The sequence below is a fragment of the Crinia signifera genome, chromosome 8 (genome assembly GCF_055691185.1).
Source record: "Crinia signifera chromosome 8, ASM5569118v1, whole genome shotgun sequence".
NCBI classification, from domain to species: Eukaryota; Metazoa; Chordata; class Amphibia; order Anura; family Myobatrachidae; genus Crinia; species Crinia signifera.
In genome coordinates this window covers 171,259,139-171,285,477 of record NC_139224.1, presented here as the reverse complement: position 1 = coordinate 171,285,477, position 26,339 = coordinate 171,259,139, and the positions used below count along the sequence as shown (strand labels likewise).

Sequence of the window (26,339 nt, the reverse complement as noted above, 5' to 3'; positions counted from 1 at the left end):
TTCTCCAAGACAATTCCAGTACTGTGCATATATATTGCAACAGTTCCTTTATGCATAGCACCGTAGGGATTTTTATTTTCTATTTTTGAGCAACCGCAGTTGCAGAAAATTGCTCAACTACGAGAGCATTGTGTGAGACTGAATCCGGCCTTCAAACTTGCTGCTTATCGGGGTTTTCTGCTTTCAGCCAATTCTAACGTACAGTATTTGTGTGTTCATGCTCTGGTGAGCATTTACTTATTACTTTACTTTTGATTTTTGACTGTGGCCTTTATATCTGCTAGGAAGAGCTATGTATTTTGCAATCAAACAGCTCAGCACCCTACCTTGGATACCATTGTATGCCCACAGAGCTTTATTGGAGTTAGCAAAACTTGCGGGAGGATATATAAAGCTCAATAAATGTAAAGTGGCTGAAAAAAGAAAATCCCTTTAGATTTCGTAAGGATTGCCCACATGTATGCAGTGGTCACAATTTATGCTTGGTCATTTAGTGCATATACAGATTTTCTATGTGCAGCATTGCAGGGGCAATTTATGAATTTGCCAGGGATTGCTTGACCTGGATCTTAAGGTGCCCACACACTAGAAAGATCGGTGATTTTAAGAAGTGCGCATAAATTAGCCTTGAAATCTTTTGTTCGTCCTGGACGAAGAAGGGGGTGAAGAGGTGCGGGGGAACAGAGAGGTGCAGGGGGGACAAAAAAGTGCAGGAGGTACAGAGAGGTGAAGGAGTAATGGGGGGACAGTGACATGCAAGGGTGTATGGTGGAATGGAGAGGTGCAAAGGGGATGGAGACAGCTAGACAACAAGCACGCAGCATCTACTCAGAGAGACTGGGGGCATGGCCAGCAGCTCTCAGAGTGCGGGCCATGTCCACATAGTGGAAAAAATGGGGGACGTGGCCTCGCAGGAGTACCATGATAGTAGGTCATGCCCTCTAATTCCGGGTCTTCAACACGCGCAGATGTCCCTTCTCTTCTGCCTCCAGTGTTGGCAGGTATTTATTTAGGTATTTATGCGGTGTGTGTGGCATATTGTGTCTGGGGCATTCCGGTATGTGGAATAATATGTCAGGGGCATTACAGTGTGTGGCATAATGTGTAAAGGGCATTTTTCAATTATTATGCAGATTTCTTTTTTTTTCTTTTTTTTAAATTTTAGTAGCTCTTCAGGTGGTTTATTTTGTCCCGAGTAGCTCACGCCCCCAAAAAGGTGGCCTAGAACATGGTAAAACTGCTGTAGTACTGACTGTAACTGAACAATAATTCCTCATGATGACATTGTTATGAGTTACTCAGCAAGTTTTATTATTCAGTGTATCTTATTAGGGAAAACATACAATTACATGTATAAATTACCCCAGGTTTACTAATTTATAAAGTCTCAACTGAAGCCATACAAAAAATTCACACATCAAATATTCACATTATATATTTCTTAGTTGAATTAATTAGGATGTAAATGCTAGGAAATAAATGACATCACAAGTTTGGGTTTATATTATCGAGAATAATCCAGATAATGAAATGTTTTACTCCGATGTCTGCAAAGGTAATCCGCAGAGGCGGAACTACCATTGGTGCAGTGCACTGGGGCACCTGAGGACTAAGGGGCCCGCTGCTGTCCATGTCAACCTCTTCCATTCACCCACTGTTTTTCCCCCTGCTCCCCCGAGCCTATCCCTATCACCCTCTGCCTCCCTCTATCACATCCTGCCTCCCCACGACTCTTCATGTCACACTCTGCCTCCCTCTGTCACACCCTGCCTCTCCCTGCCTTCCTCTGCCTCCCCTACCTCTTCCTGTCTGTCACACTCTGCCTCCCCCTGCCTCTTCCTGTCACACCCTGCCTCCCCATATCACCCTCTGCCTCTCCCTATCACCCACTGCTGTTTTACATATTGTGAACTTCGGTTGGGGCTTAAATTATATTTTTGCACCTGGGTCCACCACTCATGCAAACTCTAAATCCCCCCCCCCCCATACAAAGAGACAGCACATGCCAAAGGTGCACACTGAAAAAAGGTATATAATGCTGGTAGTAGTATTGCCTCATACACATAGGACCTTATTCTAGTGCACACGTAGCATTGCAAATTTTCCAGCGCTGCGAGTGGTTAAAACACTGCCCACCGCTCGTACAGTTGCCCGCCCCTCCCCTCGCTTGCATAAACATCCATTCGCAGCCTTGGGTGCGGGGGCCAAGTCATTCGATGGTCATTCGAATGATGTGGAACGTACACGCAAAACTAAGGCACTCTCAGGTGCTTTAGCTTTGGGTATTCCCTGTACGGGAACAGGGCGGGCAGCTGACATCCGGTGATGTCAGCTGCCCGCCCATGGCAGCCGCATCACTTGCCTAATTTCCATGGGAACGCTCCCAGCATTTTCACAGGAACACCCATGAAATGCTCAGTGTTCATAAAGGCGTGCCCACTCGCCGGCGCCCTACGTCCTCCGCCCGCTCTAGTGGGTGCGAACGGAATGGTAAACTAGTAGTTCGTCCTGCCTGCTCACACCTGGTGTATGCACATGCACAGAAATGCGCATGCGCACAACTAAAACATCGGTCCCTCGTGCAAATTAGAATAACCCCCATAATGTGGCCAGTAGCAGCAGCAGTGCCTTAACTAGACATTTGTTGCCCTGAGCCAGAAAAATAATTGGTGCCCACCCATACACACTAAATAGAGGGACAGTGCGCACCATAGGGGCACATAAAAATTTACACCGTTATGCACATTATTATGCCACACACATAATACCCATTACACATTATACCACAAACCATAATGCCTATTACATATTACGCCACACACCATAATGCCCATTACATATTACGCCACACACCATAATGCCCATTACACATTATACCACACACCATAATTCTCATTACACATTATACCACACACCATAATGCCCATTACATATTACCCCACACACCGTAACGCCCATTACACATTATGCCACACACCATAATGTCCATTACATATTATGCGATACACCGCAATGCCTATTACACATTACACCAAACACCATAATGCCTATTACATTTTATACTACACAATGTAATGCCTATTACATATTATACCAAACACCGTAATGCCTATGTTCATTGCCAGGGGTTTCTTACTCAATGCCAGAGGTTACATGCCCATTGCCTGGGGTTACCTGCTTGTTGCGATGGGGGTTACATGTTACATGCTCATCGCCATGGGGGGGTGTTACATGCTCGATGCCATGTTGGATTACATGCTCACATTGTCATGTAGGATTACATGCTCAGTGCCATGTGGGAGTTACATGCTCGTTGCCCAGGGGGGGGGGTTGCATGCTCATTGTCAGGGGAGGTTACATGCTCGTTATCAGGAGGGCGGGTTACATGCTTGTCATCAGGGGGGAGTTACATGCTCGTTGCCCAGGAGTTGTTTCAGCACTCTGGAAATCCTATTACATATTATACCAAACACCGTAATGCCTATTACATTTTATGCCACATAACTGTTGTTTACCTACATGTTCATTGCCAGGGGTTTCTTACTCGATGCCAGAGGTTACATGCCCATTGCCTGGGGTTACCTGCTTGTTGCGATGGGGGTTACATGTTACATGCTCATCGCCATGGGGGGGTGTGTTACATGCTCGATGCCATGTTGGATTACATGCTCACATTGCCATGTAGGATTACATGCTCAGTGCCATGTGGGAGTTACATGCTCGTTGCCCAGGGGGGAGTTGCATGCTCATTGTCAGGGAGGTTACATGCTCGTTATCAGGAGGGGGGTTACATGCTTGTCATCGGGGGGGGGGGGGTTACATGCTCAATGCCCAGGAGTTGTTTCAGCACTCTGGAAATCGAACACTTTGGGGTATCGCTGGCCATCATGATAGACACTAGGGGTGCAGGGGGACCTCTAGCATCTGTCTCTTTGGCGGCAGTGGCCATTTTTGGAGGGGCATAAGCACTGTCTGTATGAGGACAGAGGCTCGGAGTCCCTGAGGTGTAGGGGACGGGAGCACCTCTCTGGCTTGGTATCCCCCCTCCATCCTCTGCTGTGTAGGTAGCGTCAGCTCTGATTAGTTGATGTTCAAGGAAACACAATGCTATAGTTCAAACCAGCTGGCTTTGACAACTCTCTTTATGTTATTTTTCAAATATGTCTTTTAATTTCACAGTTTTGGTTGAAGGTGGTGTGCTAGATACACCGGGTACAACTTTTCTGGAAGACCATAATTCAGAGGAAATAGGAGAGGACAATGATGAACTACAAGGATCCTATAGAACTGGGGTAGCAGATGACATAAAAGATGGATCTGGAAATTCAAATCAAATAATGGTTAATGATGATCAAGAGTTTGACACACGAAGTGATGATCTATCAAAAGAAGCAACAAACCTTGATTTAGAAGTAGACAATGCTCAATTAGATGCTGAGAATGAGGATGCGAAAGATGTAGTAGATGCTGAGACTGCGGGTGCACCAGGTGAAGTAGATGCTGAGAATGAAGACATCCCAGGTAATATAGATGCTGAGAATGAGGATGCACCAGGTGAAGTAGATGCTGAGACTGAGGGTGCACCAGGTGAAGTAGAGGCTGAGGATGCACCAGGTGATGTAGATGCTGAGGATGCACTAGGCGAAGCAGATGCTGAGACTGAGGATGCACCAGGTGAAGTAGAGGCTGAGGATGCATCAGGTGATGTAGTTGCTGAGACTGAGGGTGCACTAGGCGAAGCAAATGCTGAGACTGAGGGTGCACCAGGTGATGTAGATGCTGATACTGAGGATGCACCAGGTGATGTAGATGCTGAGGGTACACCAGACAAATTGGATGCTGCGAATGAAGATGCACCAGGTGATGTGGATGCTGATACTGAGGATGCACCAGGTGATGTAGATGCTGAGACTGAGGGTACACCAGACAAAGCGGATGCTGCGAATGAAGATGCACCAGGTGATGTAGTTGCTGAGATGGAGGATGCACCAGGTGATGTAGATGCTGAGACTGAGGATTCACCAGGGGAAGTAGATGCTGAGACTCAGGGTGCTCCAGGTGAAATAGATGCTGAGACTGAGGATGCACCAGGTGATGTAGATGCTGAGACTGAGGATGCACCAGGTGATGTAGATGCTGAGACTGAGAATGCACCAGGTGATGTAGATGCTGAGACTGAGGGTGCACCAGGTGAAAAAGATGCTGAAACTGCGGATGCACCAGGTAATGTAGATGCTGAGACTGAGGATGCACCAGGTAATGTAGATGCTGAGACTGAGGATGCACCAGGTGATGTAGATGCTGAGACTGAGGGTGCACCAGACAAAGTGGATGCTGCGAATGAAGATGCACCAGGTGATGTGGATGCTGAGAATGAGGATGCACCAGGTGAAGTAGATGCTGAGACTGAGGGTGCATCAGGTGATGTAGATGCTGAGAATGAGGGTGCACCAGGTGATGTACATGCTGAGACTGAGGGTGCATCAGGTGATGTAGATGCTGAGGGTGCACCAGGTGATGTACATGCTGAGACTGAGGGTGTCCCAGGTGAAGTAGATGCTGAAACTAAGGATGCACCTGGGGATGTAGACGCTGAGACTGAGGATGCACCAGGTGATGTAGATGCTGAGGATGAACCAGGTGAAGTAGATGCTGAGGATGCACTAGGTGAAGTAGATGCTAAGACTGAGGGTGCACCAGGTGAAGTAGATGCTGAGGATGCACCAGGTGATGTAGATGCTGAGAATGGGGGTCTACCGTGTGAATTAAATGCTGAAACTGAGAATGCACCAGGTGAAGTAGATGCTGAGACTGAGGATGTAGACTCAGGGGAAGTAGATGCTGAGAATAAGGGTACACCAGACAACATGGATGCTGAGAATGAAGATGCACCAGGTGATGTAGATGCTGAGACTGAGGATGCACCAGGTGATGTAGATGCTGAGGGTGCACCAGGTGATGTGGATGCTCAGAATGAGGAAGCACCAGGTGAAGTAGTTGCTGAAACTGAGGGTGCACCAGGTGATGTAGATGCTGAGACTGAGGGTGCACCAGGTGATGTAGATGCTGAGACTGAGAATGCACCAGGTGATGTAGATGCTGAGACTGAGGGTGCACCAGGTGATGTAGATGCTGAGACTGAGAATGCACCAGGTGATGTAGATGCTGAGACTGAGGGTGCACCAGGTGAAGTAGATGCTGAGACTGAGGATGCACCAGGTGATGTAGTTGCTGAGACTGAGGGTGCACCAGGTGAAGGAGATGCTGAGACTGAGGATGCACCAGGGGATGTAGACGCTGAGACTGAGGGTGCACCAGGTGAAGTAGATGCTGAGACTGAGGATGCACCAGGTGAAGTAGATGCGGAGAATGAGGATACACCAGGGGAAGTAAATGCTGAGAATGAGGAGGCACCAGGTGAAGTAGATGTTGAGACTGAGGATGCACCAGAGGAAGTAGATGCTGAGAATGAGGGTACAGCAGGGGAAGTATGTGCGGAGAATGAGGAGGCACCAGGTGAAGTAGATGCTGAGAATGAGGTTGCACCAGGTGATGTAGAAGCTGAGAATGAGGATGCATCAGGTGAAGTCGATGCTGGGGATGGAGGTTCACCAGGTGATATAGATGTTGAGAATGAGGGTACAACAGGTGAAATAGATGCTGAGAATGAGGGTACAGCTGGGGAGGTAGATGGTGGGCCAGCTGAAGTAGATGCTGAGAATGAGGTGGCACCAGATGCTGTAGATGCTGAGAATGAGGGTACACCTGGGGATGTAGATGCTGGGGATGAAGATGCACCAGGTGATGTAGATGCTGACAATGAGGAAGCACCAGTTGAAGTAGATGCAGAAAATGAGGGTGCACAAAGTAAAATAGATTCTGAGAAGGAATCTGAACCAGGTAAAGCAGACATTGAGAATGAGGGTGCACCAGTTGTAGTAGATGCTGAGACTGAGGATGCACCAGGTGAAGTAGATGCTGAGAATGAGGAGTTCCCAGGTGAAGTAGATGCTGAAAATGAGGAGGCACCAGGTGAAGTAGATGCTGAGAATGAGGAGGCACCAGGTGAAATAGATGCTGAGAATGACGGTATGCCAGGTGAAGTAGTTGCTGTGAATGAGGGTGCACCAGGTGAAGTAGATGCTGATAATGAGGGTGCACCAGGTGAATTAGATGCTGAGAATGAGGGTGCACCAGGGGATGTTGATGCAGGAAATGCAGATGCTCCAGGTGCAGTAGGTGTTGAGAATGAGGGTGCACCTGGAGATGTAGATGCTGAGAATGAGGGTGCACCTGGAGATGTAGATGCTGAGAATAAGGGTGCACCTGGAAATGTAGATGCTGAAAATGAGGGTGCATCTGGGAATGTAGATGTTGAGAATGAGGAGGCACCAGTTGACATAGATGCTGAGAATGAGGATACACCAGGTGATGTAGTAGCTGAGAATGAGAATGCACCAGGTGATGTTGATGCAGGAAATGCAGATGCTCCAGGTGATGTAGATGCTGAGAATGAGGGTGCACCAGGTGAAGTAGATGCTGAGAATGAGGGTGCACCTGGAGATGTTGAGGCTGAGAATGAGGGTGCACCTGGGAATGCAGATGCTGAAAATGAGGGTGCACCTGGGAATGTAGATGTTGAGAATGAGGGTGCACCAGGTGAAATAGATGCAGAGAATGATGGTCAAAATACAGATGGCAATGAGGTTGAACATTCTTCAGGGACCCAGATAGACAATGTTGATGACGATCAGGCTAAAATGAACAATAAAGATGCTGATGCAGTTACTGATGAAGAATTAATGAAGCAAGATGCAGCCCAAGAAGCCACAGATGTGGAAGAGATTGGAGGGGAACAGGATTTACAGGAAGTACCTGGTGTCCAGGATACCGCCAAGGAAAATGTGGACATGGCTGAAATAAGAAATGAGGGATGAGAATGTGTTAGGGAAGCCCAACAAGACACGAGTGCATTCCAAGTAAGTACCCAAATAGTTTGGCATTTTGGAGAACATGGTCATTAGCTGTTACAGGGAAGGAGGGTATACATGCTCTGCAGTGCCGGCTGGTACTTGTAGTTGCCTGAAGCAAGCAGATGCTATAAGAACAAGCAAAACTCTGGCAGAAGTTGATGAAGACATCACAAATGTGACAAACTGAAAGATAAAGCAGTGACAGCTTGTACCATATAAGGTGGCTTTGAATGAAGAGGAGAGTGGCTGGCATTCAGTTCTGTAGGATAGGGGGATTACATTATATTAATTGAGAAAGCAGTGCAGCAAAATAGAGCGAAAACGCTTTTCGTCGTGGCATAAAGGACAGATTGTGACCGTTATGGTCTGCAGCCGACTCCAGCCTGGTCCCAGTCCCCTGTAGCCTATGACAGGAGGACCTCTATTCCCACCATTGTAGGTGAGCTGAAGGCCAAATAGGAGGAAGTTCCAGTAATCAAGATTGCCAACAATACAGGTTTATCAAGTTACCAAACCATTGGGAAATGTCTTAATGTTATCTCCTCCCAATCAGCATCCAATTGAAACTGTCATTGCTAGATACAGTACATAGCAATCAACCTACCCACTTTATATCTCTCCATTCCTTGATACATCTCCCATAGAGTGAGAAAGGGGCATATTCTGGCACAGTATGTAAGGGGAAGGCATTATAACAGCACTTGGGACCAGGTGTTTGGAGTCTGGGTGGAGATGGATATATATTATTAATGCAGAACCTAGTAACTCTACCAGATGGTGTGCAACATCTCTGAGATATATAATATAGATAAGGGATGGGCGCATCTGTGTAAGAACCAAAGAGGCCAATATGAGGATCTAGATCCTAATATTTTGCACAGAAAATGTTGGGATTTGAATTTTGTTATCTCCAATCCCAGGATTTTAAAGATTAAGGTGCATACGCAAAACAGGGGACCCATCCTCACCACAGCAGGAGCTGCTATCTCCTTACACATACCCGTGCCTCCATGGCCTCCTCACTCCCTCTGGGACCTTTCAGAATATTCTCTTACATGATGCCCCAGTAACATGCACAACCACCACGGACCGACTTCTGCGCAATGGTCTTCATACAGACACGAGGCCTCTATCGCCTTATCACTCTTGCCAGAACCCCCATCCCCTCCTCTCACCTAGTATCATGCTGACCCATACCTCCTGGTGAGCAGAGAACCAGGGAGGGAGAGCAGTGGGACCAGAACATCTGTCACCTTGCTGCCACATACCAGCCTATGTGCAGTGGTATCACTGGGGGACCCAGGTGTGACCTGTCAATGGGTGAAACCAAAGTTTGCTGGCTCCTCCTCCATGACAGGAGCCAAGTGCTGCGCTGGAACATTATGTGCAGCACCCTGCTTCTGTCACAGTACAGGAGCCAGAACTGCAACCCCAGAAGTCCCTGGGGGGTAATCCGCGTCACCAAGGGTGATTGAAAACAGAGATCCGGGTTGTGATACCACACCCTACCCAAGATGCCACACCCCCACACACAAGGCCATGCCCATTTTCACCCTGGAATTGGAAAAAATTAGACCGGATTAGCTTCTCTAGCAGAGCTACTTATACTGATGCCTTGCAGTATACGATGTTCTTCTGGAGCAGAGAAAACATAGGAGGGGAACCCCTTAAGGAACAAGAGGCGAATGCAGCATCAAAGTGATTTAAAGACTGGAGTCAGCGGCGTATAAAACTGTGTGATTGGGTATATATATATATATATATATATATGGCACCCTCTCAGCTGTGTTCTCAGGACCCCGGTGCCCTTGACAACGTATTTGTAGATAGTGGAAGAATCACGGCACTCCGGGGAGATTTATTCAAAAGCAAAGTGTATTGAAAAACACACCAACGTTTCAGAGCTTACTCGCTCCTTTTTCAAGGTGAAAATATAGTTACACTATTTTCACCTTGAAAAAGGAGGGAGTGCCGTGATTCTTCCACTATCTATCTATCTATCTATCTATCTATCTATCTATCTATCTATCTATCTATATATATATATATATATATATATATATATATAATGTAAAAATTGTTTTATATATATTTCCCCACGGGGAGGACTGGACACCACAGCAGTTGTTACATTGACGTTACAGAGTGCCGGGCATCTTCTACAATATATATATATATATATATATATATATATATATATGCCAACACAATACCACTGCGCAAAACCTCTCAGGCGATGAGATATGTATGATATTACACCGTAGTGTGCCGCTTTCTCCCGGACTTTACCACGGTCCAAAGTGTACTTGCAAAGAATAGAAAAGAGAAGCGCACCATAAGCAAGGTATAACACAGTTCATTTACTGGTAACAAATGCTCACATACTGTACATGGGGGTTAAAATATATCAACTTATGTATATGGCGATGTTGCCCAGCACTCAGGATACACTGCAGAATTTCAGCAACTTGACGGGTGCCCTCTCCAAATATTGTTTGCATATGTGCAGTGTGCGGGCGGCACTCTTGGTCCTTAAACCCTTCAGTGGCAATCCCGAGAATTTTCCGGGCTGTGCCTCAGTGCCCAGTCTGGCAAGCCTGGAAAATTCTTGGGATTGCCACTCTTTAGAGCCGTCTCGCTCCCCTCTGCCGCACCTCCTCCTCCCCCCTCCCCTCCGGCTTTTCTATTGAAGTCCCCGGCGCCGGTTTATGACAAGCCGGCTGCCGGGGACAGGGAACGGGGTGCCGGGACGCAGGTCCGCAGGTGCCGGGGCGCAGGTGATTGACAGTTCAGCGGCGCTGCCTGGACCCAGGGAGGCAGTGGTGGTTTTTTAGGGAGCACCCAGTGGGTAGCACTCCCCAAAAAAAAACACCACTGAAGGAGTTAAATGGTGTGGGAAACCAGAAATAATCCCAACAGCCAGGTAGTGATACTGATTACTTCTGGTTTCCCACACCATTTAAGGACCAAGAGTGCCGCCCGCAACACCGCACAGGAGCCTGGCAAAACATTTGTCACTTCTGCTACACAGTATTTAGCAGAAGTGATAAATGTTTTGCCAGGCTCCTGTAAATGGCTAAATGCTCACACGACCGGGAATTTCTCACTTTCAGACATATGACGGATTAGATTCAGAGCCTCTAGCGTAATCTCCAATCCCGACCAGTGCGATGTACTACTAGAAAATGATACAATGTATCCGTCTGTGACCAAAATTCTTATTTGCTTAATTACAGCTCAGTCACTTGGATGAAGAGATTAGAGAACAGAAGACCGTGGACTTAATTTTGTGGACATATTTTTTTGTCGCATCAATTTGACAGTTCCGACGAAAAGCACAATCGAGAAAAAAATCGGGTTTTTAAAAAAAATATATATTTTTCTATACACCTTTGCATTATATAGAAACAGAGTATTATTATAGAAAATATATATTATTTTAATGTATGATCATTTGCAAAAATAGATCGAAATCTCACGTTACAAATTTGTAAAAAAAAAAAAAGATAAAAAAGCACTTTCAGGTATTGTTGAAACTTGTTTACAAAATCCTGCTTTTTGGTTTTAGCCATTTATTTATTTTGTGGGTCATTGTTTGCGTTCCGGGATTTGCATTTAGTGCAGCAATCCTAGTAGCTATGGTAAATGCACTTTTATTGTCATTGCAGATGTCTGAATATTCCATGTATATTTTGTCATATCTATTATTCATGCTGTTTTTATTTAAATGATCTTTTATGTGGCGTTCCGTGAGTTGATTTCTAAAGATCTTACACTGTAGCATCAAAATCATCAATGAAACTCATCAGCAAGGTCAAAAACATGATCTTTCATTATGAGAGAGTTACAGAATTAAATTAATTAAAATTAAACATAGACACTTAGGCAAGGGAGGGGCTTCTTAATGCAATCCTGCAGTGACTGACAGCTGGGAAGGTTTGCTTTGAAAATCAATGTAAATTGATTAATTCATAGGCAGGGGCAGGATTCAGTCTCAGCATACTGTCCTGATGTTGGAATGTACAGTCAACACTTACAGTAAGTTATTGGGCACATGTATCAAGCAGTGAAGAGAGTGTACCCAAGGAGTAATTTTCCATAGCAACCAATCAGTTTTGAAGTAGGATTTAGCCAGTACACCCCATGACAGACCTTTTTTACCTTCATCGGTCATATCTTAACATTCTATCAATTCACCAAGTTGTGGTCCTGGAAGGTTTATATACAGTACTGTAGTATGCTGGTATCACTTCATTAACTGTACAAGTGCAACCACTGGTCCCTTAGCGCATTTCAAGTTGTTTGACTACGTCTCTGCATAATTACGGACTTCCTATTATCCCCCTCTGGAATACGTCACCCCACCTCAGGCCCGGGGGCTGTATTCGGCCCCCGTAGCTGGTCTGAGTGGCCCGCCCACCCGCCTGGTGGCTTTGACGGGAGTCAAGTACAGGGGAATTCTCGCGAGAGGTCGGTAGTTCTCGCAAGATTCCTCTTAATCAGCAGTCGACGGATGGTGGGACGGCTGCAGCAGGACAATTTGTAAGAGAATTTTTTACATATGGCCCCCGAAGGATTTTTTCCCCATACAAACGGCCCTTGGCACAAATAAGGTTCCCCACCCCTGCCCCACCTGATGGGCGGAGTGTGACAGCACATTATCAACATTGTGGCCCCTGCACCTTGATGTTCAAAAGCCAGTTCGTGGGACCTTGCACAATTCCTGCCCCAGGACAATTCTATGGAAGTCACAAACAAAAAAATTTAGTCAATAAAGCTTCTGTGACATCATTGACCCTGCTGCGGTCTATGAACCCCCACAGTGCATTGGGCACTCTGATGTCACGAAACGTGAACAATGCATGTTGATATTTTCATGTGTCAATGTCGACCTTGTGCGTTTCGATCATGATGACTGTCAGTTACAGCTCAGCTAGGCAGCGATCCCTAATCCCAATACCCCATTTCCGGTCGCTCTTGGCAACATTGAAGGGGAGAGAGAATGTGCGCACTGAATATTAGTTAGGAAGTCTTAAGTTATTCCCGGTCTGTGATACATATTCATTTCCAAATAGTGGATTTATTTTTTGTGTTTTATTTTAACTTTAATAAAAAAAACGAGCGAGGACTCGACGAACATTCCTGAGCGTTCTGGTGAAAGTCTTTCGAAACCGACGGAGACGCGACACTGATATGCAAATAGGCTTCTTCATGTGGAACGCTTCCAGATATTATATTTGGAACTCTCATCGTTAAAGCCGGTCTTATTACTGAGCGATGACCTTGCGTGACCTTTCCTGGAGTGCACGGAGCAAAAGAGAGTTTTGTAATGATTATTTTCCTACTAAATGCGACCAGCATTTGCTTTTGCATCAGTAGAACGAAATATACAGAAATATTAGATTATTTTATCCCCGGCATATTCATTAGCAGCTGTCAGCGTTATACATTTTGGGTTATGGCCAATCTTCTGTTTGTTACGTTGTGTGAATGTGAGCAGACTCTCTGGAACTTTACAAACGGCAAGTTACTGTACTTTGGGCTCGGAAAAAATTATATAACGATGATCAGAATACTAATAGTTAGTAGCCCCATTTCACGGCTATATCTGATAAACAGGCAGCGGAAAGACATGTATCTTACAGATTGTTGATAAAGCTGGGGAAATATTTGTGGGTGGGGGTTGCCGGACCTCATGCAGTCTATATACATGTAGGATCGCAACCAACATGGGGCAGTTGTTCTGATATCATGCGTTACTAAAATCTGACTGCGATCATCCTCTCACAGGTCCCAGTGTAGGGATTTCATGTCCATGTGAGATCAAGGCCTTCATGCCACAAAGTGCACTCCCCACAGCCCTTTAGGTTCCAAATAATTTGTCACCGTAATGATTCCAGAAGTAATTTACCACCCTATTGATTTGGCACCCTAGTGATTCCGGATGCCAGAACAATTGGCCATCCTTGTGATCCCAGAAGTGATTCTCCACCCTAGAAATCCCAGAAGTGATTGGCCACCCTTGTGTTTCCAGAAGTGATTTCCCATGGGGATGCCAGAAGAGATTGGCCACCCTAGTGTTTCCAGAAGTGATTTCCCATGGGGATGCCAGAAGAGATTGGCCACCTTAGTGTTGCCGGAAGTGATTGCCCACTTTAGTGTTGCTGAAAGTGATTGGCCACCCTAGTGATGCCGGAAGTGATTGGCCACCCTAGTAATGCCGGAAGTGATTGCCCACCTTAGTGTTGCCGGAAGTGATTGGCCACCCTAGTGTTGATGGAAGTGATTGCCCACCTTTGTGTTGCCAGAAGTGATTGCCCACCCTAGTGTTGCCGGAAGTGATTGGCCACCCTAGTGTTTCCGGAAGTGATTGGCCACCCTAGTGATGCTGGAAGTGATTGCCCACCCTAGTGTTGCCAGAAGTGATTGGCCACCCTAGTGTTGCCGGAAGTGATTAGCCACCCTAGTGTTGCCGGAAGTGATTGCCCACCTTGGTGTTGCCGGAAGTGATTGGCCACCCTAGTGGTGCCGGAAGTGATTGGCCACCCTAGTGATGCCGGAAGCGATTGCCCACCTTATTGTTGCCGGAAGTGATTGGCCACCCTAGTGATGCCGTAAGGGATTGGCCACCCTAGTGTTGCAGGAAGTGATTGGCCACCCTAGTGTTGCAGGAAGGGATTGGCCACCCTAGTGATGCCGGAAGTGATTGGCCACCCTAGTGATGCCGGAAGCCATTGCCCACCTTATTGTTGCCGGAAGTGATTGGCCACCCTAGTGATGCCGTAAGGGATTGGCCACCCTAGTGTTGCAGGAAGTGATTGGCCACCCTAGTGATGCCGGAAGTGATTCCCTAATCTAGTGATCCCAGAAGCGGTTGCCCACCCTAGTGATGCCGGAAGCGATTCCCCACTCTATTCAGGCTAGAACTAATTGCTCGCCATAGTTATGCCAGAAGCAGTTGCCACCCAAACATTGCCACAAGTGGTTAGCCTCCCCCAGTTTGGTCATCAGTCTGTGTGACCATGGACCTATTACCCGGCACTTGGACCAAGTGAAGGGTTAGAGAGTGTGGGCCAATAGAGTACAGTACAGGGTGGATTATGTTATACGGTATCGGGTCTATCACAGAGATGATCATCGTAATAGTAATCCGGTATTATAGGCACTGTGGTTTAGAGTAATTACACTTTTTATTTCCCTCACCTTTATAACGAACAACAACAATTAATGCGGTTTACAGCTCCTGTTTGGTTTAGCTGCAATCTCTAGGGACACGTTCAAATGTTCCGCTGATAATAATGAATACTTGCTGCAACGTTCCACTGATAATAATGAATACTTGCTGCAACATTCCGCTGATAATAATGAATACTTGCTGCAACGTTCCACTGATAATAATGAATACTTGCTGCAACGTTCCGCTGATAATAATGAATACTTGCTGCAACGTTTCGCTGATTATAATGAATACTTGCTGCAACATTCCACTGATAATAATGAATACTTGCTGCAACGTTCCACTGATAATAATGAATACTTGCTGCAATGTTCCACTTTTAATAATGAATACTTGCTGCAACGTTCCGCTGATAATAATGAATACTTGCTGCAACATTCCACTGATAATAATGAATACTTGCTGCAACGTTCCACTGATAATAATAAATACTTGCTGCAATGTTCCACTTTTAATAATGAATACTTGCTGCAACGTTCCGCTGATAATAATGAATACTTGCTGCAACGTTCCGCTGATTATAATGAATGCTTGCTGCAATGTTCCATTTATGTTCATTAGACGTAATTACATAATTACAATATTGTTATTTTAACTATGGATTTCTCTGGGGTTTTTCATGTTTTTTTGTGTTATTTCTACTTTTATGCCTCAAATAATAAAAGTGTTTTCTGAAACTGGACGGTCTTGTTCTGTGTTTAGTCGCAGTTTGGCTTTCATACATTACACACAGTGGGCCTGATTCAGACCCACTCACCGTTCTGCGAGTGATAATCGAAGGGCCGCACATGCTCACTGTATGCAGTTCGCATGTGTGCGGTCCTCCTGCAAACAAAGGCAGCAATGGCTTGCCATCGGCGTCCATTCACAAGGTGATTGATAGCTGGCGGCCATCTGTGGGTGGCATGCTGGCGTTTTCAAGGAGTGCCCAATAAAACGCAGGTGTTGCACGGCCATTGGGAGGAGGGCCGCTAATGTCAGCAGCGGCCTCCTTCTCCCCACGGCCATCACAGCACTGAGTAAGTCTGCACTTGTTTACCTGATCACTGGGCTCCGAAAACATTCACAGCCCAGTGATCAGCTATGAATCAGGTCCAATGGAGGGAATTCAATTGCCAACAGTAATTTAGCATGGGCCCGGCTAATTCATAAGTTCATGGATAGTCGATCATCTCCAATGCTGGCAGTCAATTGTCCCCGATCCCATCAGTCATCGGGATCCTCCCCCCCCCCTTCCATACAAAATTCCGGTAGGCTTATCAGCCCCTGTTTTGTCACACACACCCTTTTTCCAGTGTAGTTTACCTCCCAACATGACCCATTCCATGAGGGACTAACGCTCTGTTCCGGACCTTAAATCATGACTACCAGGTGTCTCACCTCAGGTGACGGAAGTCATAAACTAAGTCTATGAACTTCTACTGGAGTGGGTCATATTGGGAGATATGCTACACTGGAAAAAGTATCCAGACAGCCAGGGCCGTCTTAACATTAGGAAGGGCCCCTGGGCAACCTAGTTCACTGCCCCCCCCCCCCCCAAATTAGTTTGCCCAGGAGCCCACAGTCACCTCCCCAACCCTCACCTCTCTGGCTCCGTGCGGCAGCCAGTCAGCTTCCGGCGGCCGGGGATCCGATCATCTTCGCTGGGGGATCCGGGCAGCGGGATCAGGGCAGCGGCGGTAGCTAGGAGCCTGCCCTGAAGTGGCAAAGCGCTATTAACTGGCGGGGCGGGAAGCGCTGTTGCATTTGAAAAGACTGGCCAGACGCTGATTGGCTGAATTCAGCCAATCAGCGTTCGGCCAGTCTTTTCAAATGCAGCAGCGCTTCCCGCCCCACCGGCAAATAGCGCTAATGGGAAAGATGGTGGCTGGGTGGCGGGGATCCGACCATCCTCGCTGGGGAAGGGGATCAGGGCGGCGGTGGCGGTAGCTAGGAGCCCGAAGCGGCGAAGCACTATTTGTCGGTGGGGGCGGGAAGCGCTGTTGAATTTGAAAAGACTGGCCGGATGCTGATTGGCTGAATTCAGCCAATCAGCATTCAGCCAGTCATTTTAAATGCAGCAGCGCTTCTCGCCCCCCCTGCCGGCAAATAGCGCTTCGCCGCTTCGGGCTCCTAGCTACCGCCACCGATGCCCTGATCCCCCTGCCGGATCACCCAGTGAGGGTGATCAGAACCCCGGCACACGGACCCCCGAAATTAAATTCACTGCTAGCTAGGAGGTGAAGCGCTATTTGCCGGCGGGGTGGGAAGCGCTGTTGCCTTTTCAAAGACTGGCCGGATGCTGATTTTCTGAATTCAGCCAATCAGCGTCCGGCCAGTCTATTCAAATGCAACAGCGCTTCCCGCCCCGCCGGCAAATAGAGCTTCACCGAATCAGGCTTCTAGCTACCGCCACCGCCCTGATCCCCCTGCCCGGATCCCCCAGCGAGGGTGAGCGGATTCCCGGACCCCGGCCACCATCTTTCCCATTGGGCTGGGCCGGGGGCCCCTAGGTCCTAGGGCCCCCGGGCAACTGCCCATCGTGCCCAATGGGAAAGACGGCACTGTAGACAGCCCAGGTAGTAGGACGCGGATGGTGAGAACATGCTAGAGCTGATCCAGACTTGTATAAGTATAATATATATAATAACGTAATAACAAAGTCCCCAGGGAGGCATATGGCCAATTTGCCCCTCAATGCAGACGTATTGAGTGAATGAGTAGAATCAGACCATTGGCGTATTTCCAGATGCAGCCAGGATCATCCTTGTTTGGTGTCGTGCACAAGCATGTACACCATGCATGATACACGCACACCTTTGACTTACTGACGTGCGTATACTGCTCCCCTATTCTCACACCAGTAAGGCTGGTTTACCCAAAGCTAAAGTCCAGCTGGATTTTGAGTGAATGAACATGGTGAGGGTCGATTTGGGGTGAGTGGGGGATTTGAGTGGCAAATGGGGGATATGGTCTTCTAAGTTAATATGGGATATGTTATGAAACCATATTAATAGAAGTTGCCTATTACAAACATGCTACTTATAGCTTCAGTATCAGTAGGGGGGGAGCTGTATCAAATGTATCAAAACCCCTCTCTGCTCATGTGCTTTTCCTTCTGTCACCACCATTTCAGCCACCCTGATAAGGGATACGGTCGTATTGTCAACCCGACAGTCATTAGGTTGACACCGCAACAAGGTTGACATGTGTCTAGGTCGACAAATGCGTTAGGTCGACATGGGTTAGGTCGACAGGTCATGAGGTAGACATGGGTTTTTGTCACGTTTTTTGAGCCGACATGTGCCAACAGGTGGTATTTCATGCCCTACCATCCACTAGGGCGTGGTGGGAGAATAAAATAGTGTGCCGAGCGCAGCGAGGCACCGTGCCCGAAGCATAGCGAGTGATGCGATGGGCTGCGGTTGACTTCCAACTGTGTCCATGTCGACTGTGTTGACATTTGGGTAAAAAACAGTGAAAAAACCCATGTCGACCTTGTCCCATGTCGACCTAGACACCTATCGACCTTCACCCATGTCGACCTTGGTGCCTGTCGACCCAACGGTGTTGACCTAATGACTGTCGACCTAAGTCGGGTCGACAATACGATCCACACCCTCAGATACTTATGTCATTGCCGACTGCTGATGTACTTGCCCTGTACTTGTCCTCTATTGTATTCAACTTTAAGTCATTGTTTTGCTTATTTGTTTATATACAGCTTTCCTGTCCCCTTGTTCTGTGTTTTCTTATCTCAGTGTCTGATGTTTGAGCGGTGGAATTTTTTATTAGTAATCTTTAGTTAAACACACAAAAAGGACTATACAAAAGAAATTGTAGAATTTTTTACTAAGAGATGATTCATTTGATGATCATTTGGAATTTACTGCATAGGTATCATGTATACTGTTTCTGAGTGAGAATAAAAGAAACTTTACAGCAAATAAATGCAAATACAAAATTGAGTAATGCAGGCCACAATGTTAGTACCAATAAACATTTCCCACAATATATTGTTACTAATGTTATATGGAAATAATTAGTAACAAGCATAATTATGGACACACCCATATGTTGGAAAGTAACATTTCACTGATGACAGCTAAGCAAAAACAAATACGCACTTGTTTAAAAAAAAAAGAGGCGTATTCTGAGAAGCTGATGGCGCAGGGCGCTGGTATTAGCATACAGACATTTTTAAATGGAAAACTAACTTCTATCTTGTATCTGCCAGGGTAAATGGGATAAAGCCTTATAGCGGTATCACGTAATAGAAAAAGAGCAAAACAAAACCATAAAACGAAGAATTATCAGACGTATGTCTGTGTGTAGAAAGTTTCCTTTGGGCTGTCAGGTGGCGACGCGCTCGCCCTTTTCCTGGCATATCAGCGCGGTTACTTAAAGGCCCCATCTGTCAGTTACTGTCTTCGAAACTGCTTCTCCTGCAGCAAGACTGGAATCGCATCGTACTCATGGGATCAGACACGTAACCTGTGCGGGGGAAAGACACAATGTTATTGCGATGTCTCCGAAACAGGTCACGTGGAAGGTGACACGATGCCAGATAGCAATGGACTCACGCAACTGTGCCTGAGTGCTAGCAAGCTGAGACTTGTAGTTCCACACCAAAAATGCAGATGCGCTCTCTATAGTTCTAAGCATCGAAATATTAATTACTCATCAATCTAGCACAGAGAAAATGAAGGCGCTTAGCATAAGTTATGGAGATAATACCGGATAACAAACCATCACCACCACATACCTTCCACCTGTCCCGATTACAGCGGTACAGTCCCGCTAATTGCAGCCTGTCCCTCCCACTGGTCGCACCCAGAGCAGCAATGCCTGCTCACAGGTCTCAGAAAGTTGGACCCAGTTATGTAACCAGGTGACAGATTGCCTGTGCTGATCCCGGGGGTTCCGTGCCTTGGACTTAAACCTTAGTATTGGGGATGCGCCAGATCAATCACTCAGCTGATTGAGGTTGGTGGCCCATAAAGTTGGCCAATAAATATGCTACCGTAAGCACCTCAATTTTCCTTATTTTTCTGATAAGCAGCATACCTCGCAACTATCCAATTTTTTTGGGATGGTCTCGTGTCCCACACGGGGCCAGCAGTGTCCCCCCTTGGGAGTCCCCCCCCTGCCTGGGACGGTTCTGCTGAGCAGAGCAGCAGGGAATAGACTCTGTGCGCATGTGCACAGCATCTATTTGCGGAGACAGAGGGTCTCCGGCAACAGCAAAAATGCCCCCAAAATTTCAGGGGTGCTCAGGGTCCTGTCTGCCACATTCAGGAAGTTCTGAGGTATGTAGTATGGCCGAGTACTATAAAGTCCGCGCTTCTGTCTGATATGGGCTATTTCTGTGCAGCAACTGGGCTGTTCCCATGTAGACTATGGAATTAAGGGGCTAATTCAGGTCGGATCGCTGAACAGAAGAAATAAAAGGGGACTGCGAGGAAAAAGTCACTGCCCAGTGTAAAAGAAAAAATGCCTCATGCAAAATTGGGAACGATTCACAAATCGCTATGCATTCGCAGATATAGTCACAAATCAAAGACCATCGATAGGACTTTACCACTCTGCAACTCTGAGTAAGTCAGAAGTATTCACTAGGCAGAAAGAAAAGTTGGATATCGGTGCGCAGACCCTACTGCTTAATAACAAATTAGATCTGACCACTCTTTGGTGAAATATAAAAGGTGTTGTTTATTTTTTGCACAAAAGCACGGTATCAATAGGAACAGTTCATAATATACATAAAAAATCGAGTAAAAAAGGTGTCACCTAATACCGGTATACACTGACTCGACAAACAAACAAATAACATAAAAGTCCTCTGGGGCCTGATTCGGTACCTGGTATCAGGACAAGTGGTGTGATGAATAATCCAGAGTAAAACCCAAACTGGGTGAAAAAAACTCCTACAATTTAGGGTGACAGCTATATGACAGCTGGTATCCGGGTCTTAGAGAAATGGAAGGGATTTACCTTGCATCCAGATGCTCACTGACCACAAAAAATCGATAATGTGACTGCAATTTCTTCCTGACGAAGCCTGCCTTACAGGTGAAACGCGTTGAAAGACATACAGCGAAATCGGGCTCCTAACTGTCTTCAAGGCATCACAGTGGGAGTAGAGTCTGCCGGCAGACATTATCGATTTTTTGTGGTCAGACAGTGAGTATCTGGATGTAAGATAAATCCCTTCCATTTCTCTAAGACCCGGATACCAGCTGTCATATAGCTGTTTTACTCTGGATTATTCTCTCGTAGGTGTTTTTGTAGTACACCTAAGGATATTTTACAGCAACCCTATAACACACTGCAGGTACAGCGCAGTCTTACCCCTCTTTTCTTTGAGAAGTATTCACTAAACTGCGACACGGGCAGGCAGGAAGTGGTTGGCGATGTGTTGTGTTTTTCCAACCACTCCTAGATACCGTCATGTTTCCGCCTACAAACACCAAACTGTGACTGGATTGCGGTGTGTTTGCATTTTACTTTCGCAGTATGACCCCGCGCGATCACGATGCTAACGATGATCATGCACATTCTGCCGATCATTGCTTGATTTGTATTTTCTTAAATTAGCGATCCATGCTGCATTAGTCCCTTAGTGGTGCGCACGGCCTGGCGCTGAGCTCCGTTCTCCCTGCACCATGGGACAAAATGGCTTTGTCGGGTCAGGAAAAGCTGTAATAGCTGAAACCGCTTCCGCAGATATGAATGTAAAAGATCTCATCTCTAGTTATTGCCCAGTGAGAGCCAATCACCTGCCTCCCTGGTGCCTCCTAATTGCAGAACAAGGAAGCTGGTGAGATGGGACATCCCTGGGATGAATGATCCCTACTGTATGTGAAAATCTAACTATGCCTCTTCTCCACCCTGCATTGGCATTAATACGGACCAAGAATAAAGGAAAATTACTAAAACGAGATAGCATGGTGCCAAGAGAAAGCGGAGCCAGGTGGCAGAGGGGTCCGCAGAGAGATTGCCCACAATTGGACAATCATCTGCCATCGGGAGCAGCCATGCAATCATCAGAAGTCCAGATACTGTATGTCACACACTAGGCCTCCCAACCACTTCCAATATTATACCTACAGCATTCACATTCAACAGGAAGCCCCGTGTCCCATAATGACCCCCTATATCACATTAATAGCCCCCACATTATGCTAATACCTCCCCAATACAGCAATCAGCTGGCAGTGGGAGCGGCTCCACTGTTTGGATTTTGGACTGCGCTACGGCCCCTCCTTTGGAGCCATTACGGGCAAGACCGGGAGCGCAGCATTCTGTCCCTCCTGGAATGGGCATGTTGGAAGGTACGCACCTGACCCCTTCATATTACACCATATGCAATGCTGAGCCCTCAGTAATGCCCAGTCCCACCACTGAGCGCCCAACGTTGCAGCAATGCCACCCCTGTACGCTACACTAAAGGTGGCCATACACACGCAGATTTATCTTCAGATCTGGCTGGTTGGAACAAAATCCTGGTTATGGATGAGAGCAAATGACAGTTGACCATTTGCTTGGAAATGCTGGAAAACTGACAAACTGTCACTCATCCATAACCATGTTTTTGTTCCAACCAGCCAGATCTGAAGATAAATTTTACTAGTGTATGGGCACCTTTACACACAGCAAGCTCATCACAGGCTGGTCTTCTCCTGATGTAACTGCTGAGCAGCTGAACGTCACTCTGCGCCCACTGTGCACTGTGCAGGTTCCGTGCTGTGCTATGGGGTGTCAAGGGGGTGGGCGAGCATGGGGGCTGGACAAGATGAGGGAGGTGAGGAGCAAGATTGGGCGAGATGATCAGGCCAGTGCCCACACCGATAGGCTGGTTGGTTCCTGGTGAGAAGGGAGTATACAACAGGAACGCTAGCGCTACCAGTAATGTGCTGAAACAGCTAAAAAGTTACAATAAAACCCATCTCATTAAGGGGGACATTTACTAAGATGTGTATTCTACTTCACATGTGATTTTTCTATGGGCAACCAATCAAAACCTGCTTCTTTTTTATTTATCACCCTCTAGAAGATAGTAGACAGGATCTGATTGGTTTCCCATGGTAACATCACATGTGAAGTAGAATACACATCTTAGTAAGATCATAGAGGCTGCTGGTCCTGCAGCCCACCAGCTCCTGTTCTCACCTGACAATTAGAGGTAGCACAGGAGGTGCGCCTAGTTGTACCCGCAAATCAGCACGTTTATGCAAATAGCTTGCAAGCTCCTCCCTTGTACACACCCATGGGACCAACTTTTGCATGCTGTAACTGGTGCATCCAGGGGGCGTGCTTGGATAGCGTGCAGTAGAGATGGGTCGTTCTCAAACAAATTGGGTCTTTTGAACGGATCCCATAAAAGACTGAGGGAGCCGCCGATCCCAAAAAGGTGACCCGTCGTTCTTTTACTTTCAGTTTCGTTTTTAATTACAATGCATTTGACTGAGCTCAGCACTGCCACCTGTGGCAGCTGAGATGTACTGACTCTGGAGACTGAATACAGGGCTGCGACTGCAAGTAAAATAAAGAATAACAAGGCTGCTGCTGCTAGGGATGGCCATCGGTGCAGATACCATCGATGGTTGCCATCGATGGCGATTCTGCACCCAGCCATCGATCAGTTTTACTCGGTCATGTATGTTCTTATTTGTTCAGCTCACTGTTTAAAAAAAAAAAAAGTAAAAAAATGGCAAAAAATGATTGTAAAACAAATTATGCTTCTTTATTATCAAATTACCCCTTCTTTCAAAGTGAACCGTTGATCCCTGCAAAAGATCCGGATCTTTCCACGGGCTGAACTGCTGGATCCCAGCTCTCGTTAGTGACCCGTTTTGCCCATCTTTGGCGTGCAGCTCAGGATCAGATAATACATAAAACGCATTTTATTATTATTAATAGTTAATATTTCCCAATGTTGGTTTATACCAGGACACCCATCCCCCCTTTTCTTCAACCCCTGCAGTGATTTATTATTTTTCATATAAGTTGAGAATAGAACATTCCAGACGGCTGACTAATCTATTTACTGTAGAAGTAAGTCCGACCATCTGATGGAAATAACCCGCTGTTCTTGCCTTAAAATAAATGTTCAGATCCTTCAAAGCCTCATAGCAGAACAATATTGTGATAATGTTATTACGGCGATCGCGGCCACCGCTCTACTCACCATTTTTGTCTATCGGTGGATACTGAAAACTTTTCTTCATCTCCTCTAAGGTCAGGCCGCGGCCGTCATCGCTGGCGCACAATCGCATAGAAAAATAACGACAGATGAAACATTCGTTAGCAGCACAAACAACATTGGAAATTTACGATACTTTGGGGTAAATGTATGAAGCTTGGAGAGGTGGTATCTCAGTTCCAATATATAAATTGGCAGTTAGGAGCTGATTGGCTGGTGCAATATCACCTTGCCCATGACGTTGTTTGTGGGAAAAGATAGATACCACTTCTCCGAGCGCCATACATTTAACCCTTTGTAATGTAAGGAAAGCCAAGTGCGAGTTTGCAGAAGGCAAGAGGGCAGATAGGAAAGGGGTTACACAGCTGACCAGAGCCCATGGCGGCCTGGGTAAATACTGCCCCAGGTAATGCCCCTGGTATTTGCCTCTGTATACCTTCGTCCAGTCTGCTCCCCAGGTAGTGAGAGAACCATCAGCCCGGTGCAGCTTTTACCGAACATTACAGACACCGGACAGACATCTGGCACACTGGGCAGTAGAGAGACGAGCCGGGCCCAGGTACTTTTAAGGGGGCGGGGCCTAATCATGGGAGGCGTGACCATGCGCCCATAGAATAAAATACAGAAAAAAAACTCGACATGGTCAGAGGGTCGAAGCAGGCAATAGGTTGACAAGACAGTCTATGTCGACATGGACACAACATAGGTGTAGAGCGTGTACTTGCTTCGCTCCCCATGCTTCAGGCACGGTGCCTCGCTTCGCTTGCCATGCTTCAGACACGGTGCCTCGCTACGCTCGACATACTTTTATCATCTAACTTTGAAAAAAAGGTATGTTGACATTTTTATTTGTCAACCAATGGCCTGCCAACCTATTGACTGTTGACCTTATCAGTATCCATCTGCTGACCGCTTCCCCTAAGATGCCACCTCCGCACTTTCTCCTGAGGTTCTGGAAAGTTAGTAACGGTGGGTGGTGGTGGACATACTAAGCTGCGATTCTGGAAAGTCGGTATCGGTGGGTGGAGGTGGATACACCAAGCTGAGGTTCTGGAAAGTCGGTATCGGTGGCTGGAGGTGGATGCACCAAGCTGAGGTTCTGGAAAGTCGGTATCGGTGGCTGGGGGTGGGAGCACTAAGCTGAGGTTCTGGAAAGTCGGTATCGGTGGCTGGGGGTGGGAGCACTAAGCTGAGGTTCTGGAAAGTCGGTATCGGTGGGTGGGGCGCACTAAGCTGAGGTTCTGGAAAGTCGGTATCGGTGGGTGGAGGTGGGTGCAGTAAGCTGAGGTTCTGGAAAGTCGGTATCGGTGGGTGGAGGTGGATGCACCAAGCTGAGGTTCTGGAAAGTCGGTATCGGTGGCTGGGGGTGGGAGCACTAAGCTGAGGTTCTGGAAAGTCGGTATCGGTGGCTGGGGGTGGGAGCACTAAACTGAGGTTCTGGAAAGTCGGTATCGGTGGATGGTGGTGGACGCACTAAACTGAGGTTCTGGAAAGTCGGTATCGGTGGGTGGGGGTGGGGCGCACTAAGCGAAGGTCCAGGAAAGTCGGTATCAGTGAATGGTGGTGGACACACTAAGCTGAGGTTCTGGAAAGTTGGTATCGGTGGTTGGGGGTGTGAGCAGTAAGCTGAGGTTTTGCCCATGGTGCCGAGAAACCTGGCAACGGCCCTGGATGTATCAAACCATCAAGAAAGATAAAAAAGGGAGTTGCCCATTGCAGCCAAATTGTCATTTATATAGCAGTTAAAAAATGACAGTTAGAAGCTGATCGTTTGCACTAATGCACCAGTACCATGAATACAGGCACAGCCCATGTCTGAGCAGCTATTGATGTATACACTGTAGTATTGATCTTTATATGTTGTATTACCAGGCGGTACCTGATTCATTATTTATACAAGGGGAATAAACCTGTGCCTGTCTGTTACATAATTCATCAGCTGCTG

The 26,339-nt window shown here is 46.8% G+C and overlaps 2 protein-coding genes across 5 annotated transcripts in view; one reads left to right on the top strand and one right to left on the bottom strand.

Annotated features, from left to right (window-relative positions):
- The window catches only part of ERICH3 (glutamate rich 3), a 114,195-nt gene extending 98,342 nt beyond the window's left edge, over nucleotides 1-15,853 (top strand). For 2 of the 4 annotated variants that reach the window (XM_083157762.1, XM_083157765.1), the window contains 2 exons: nucleotides 4,180-7,979; nucleotides 11,210-15,853. In XM_083157762.1, coding sequence (XP_083013888.1) covers nucleotides 4,180-7,937 — 3,758 coding nt within the window. In that variant the 3' untranslated portion in view covers nucleotides 7,938-7,979; nucleotides 11,210-15,853. The remainder of the gene's footprint in view (nucleotides 1-4,179; nucleotides 7,980-11,209) is intronic. The other 2 variants (XM_083157763.1, XM_083157764.1) reach the window with 2 other exon arrangements.
- Nucleotides 15,854-19,022: 3,169 nt separating this feature from the next.
- Nucleotides 19,023-26,339, bottom strand: part of TNNI3K (TNNI3 interacting kinase) — a 178,083-nt gene continuing 170,766 nt past the window's right edge. The window contains exons 24-25 of the mRNA XM_083158252.1: nucleotides 24,380-24,450; nucleotides 19,023-19,683 (exon numbers count right to left, since the gene is read on the bottom strand). Coding sequence (XP_083014378.1) covers nucleotides 19,607-19,683; nucleotides 24,380-24,450 — 148 coding nt within the window. The 3' untranslated portion in view covers nucleotides 19,023-19,606. The remainder of the gene's footprint in view (nucleotides 19,684-24,379; nucleotides 24,451-26,339) is intronic.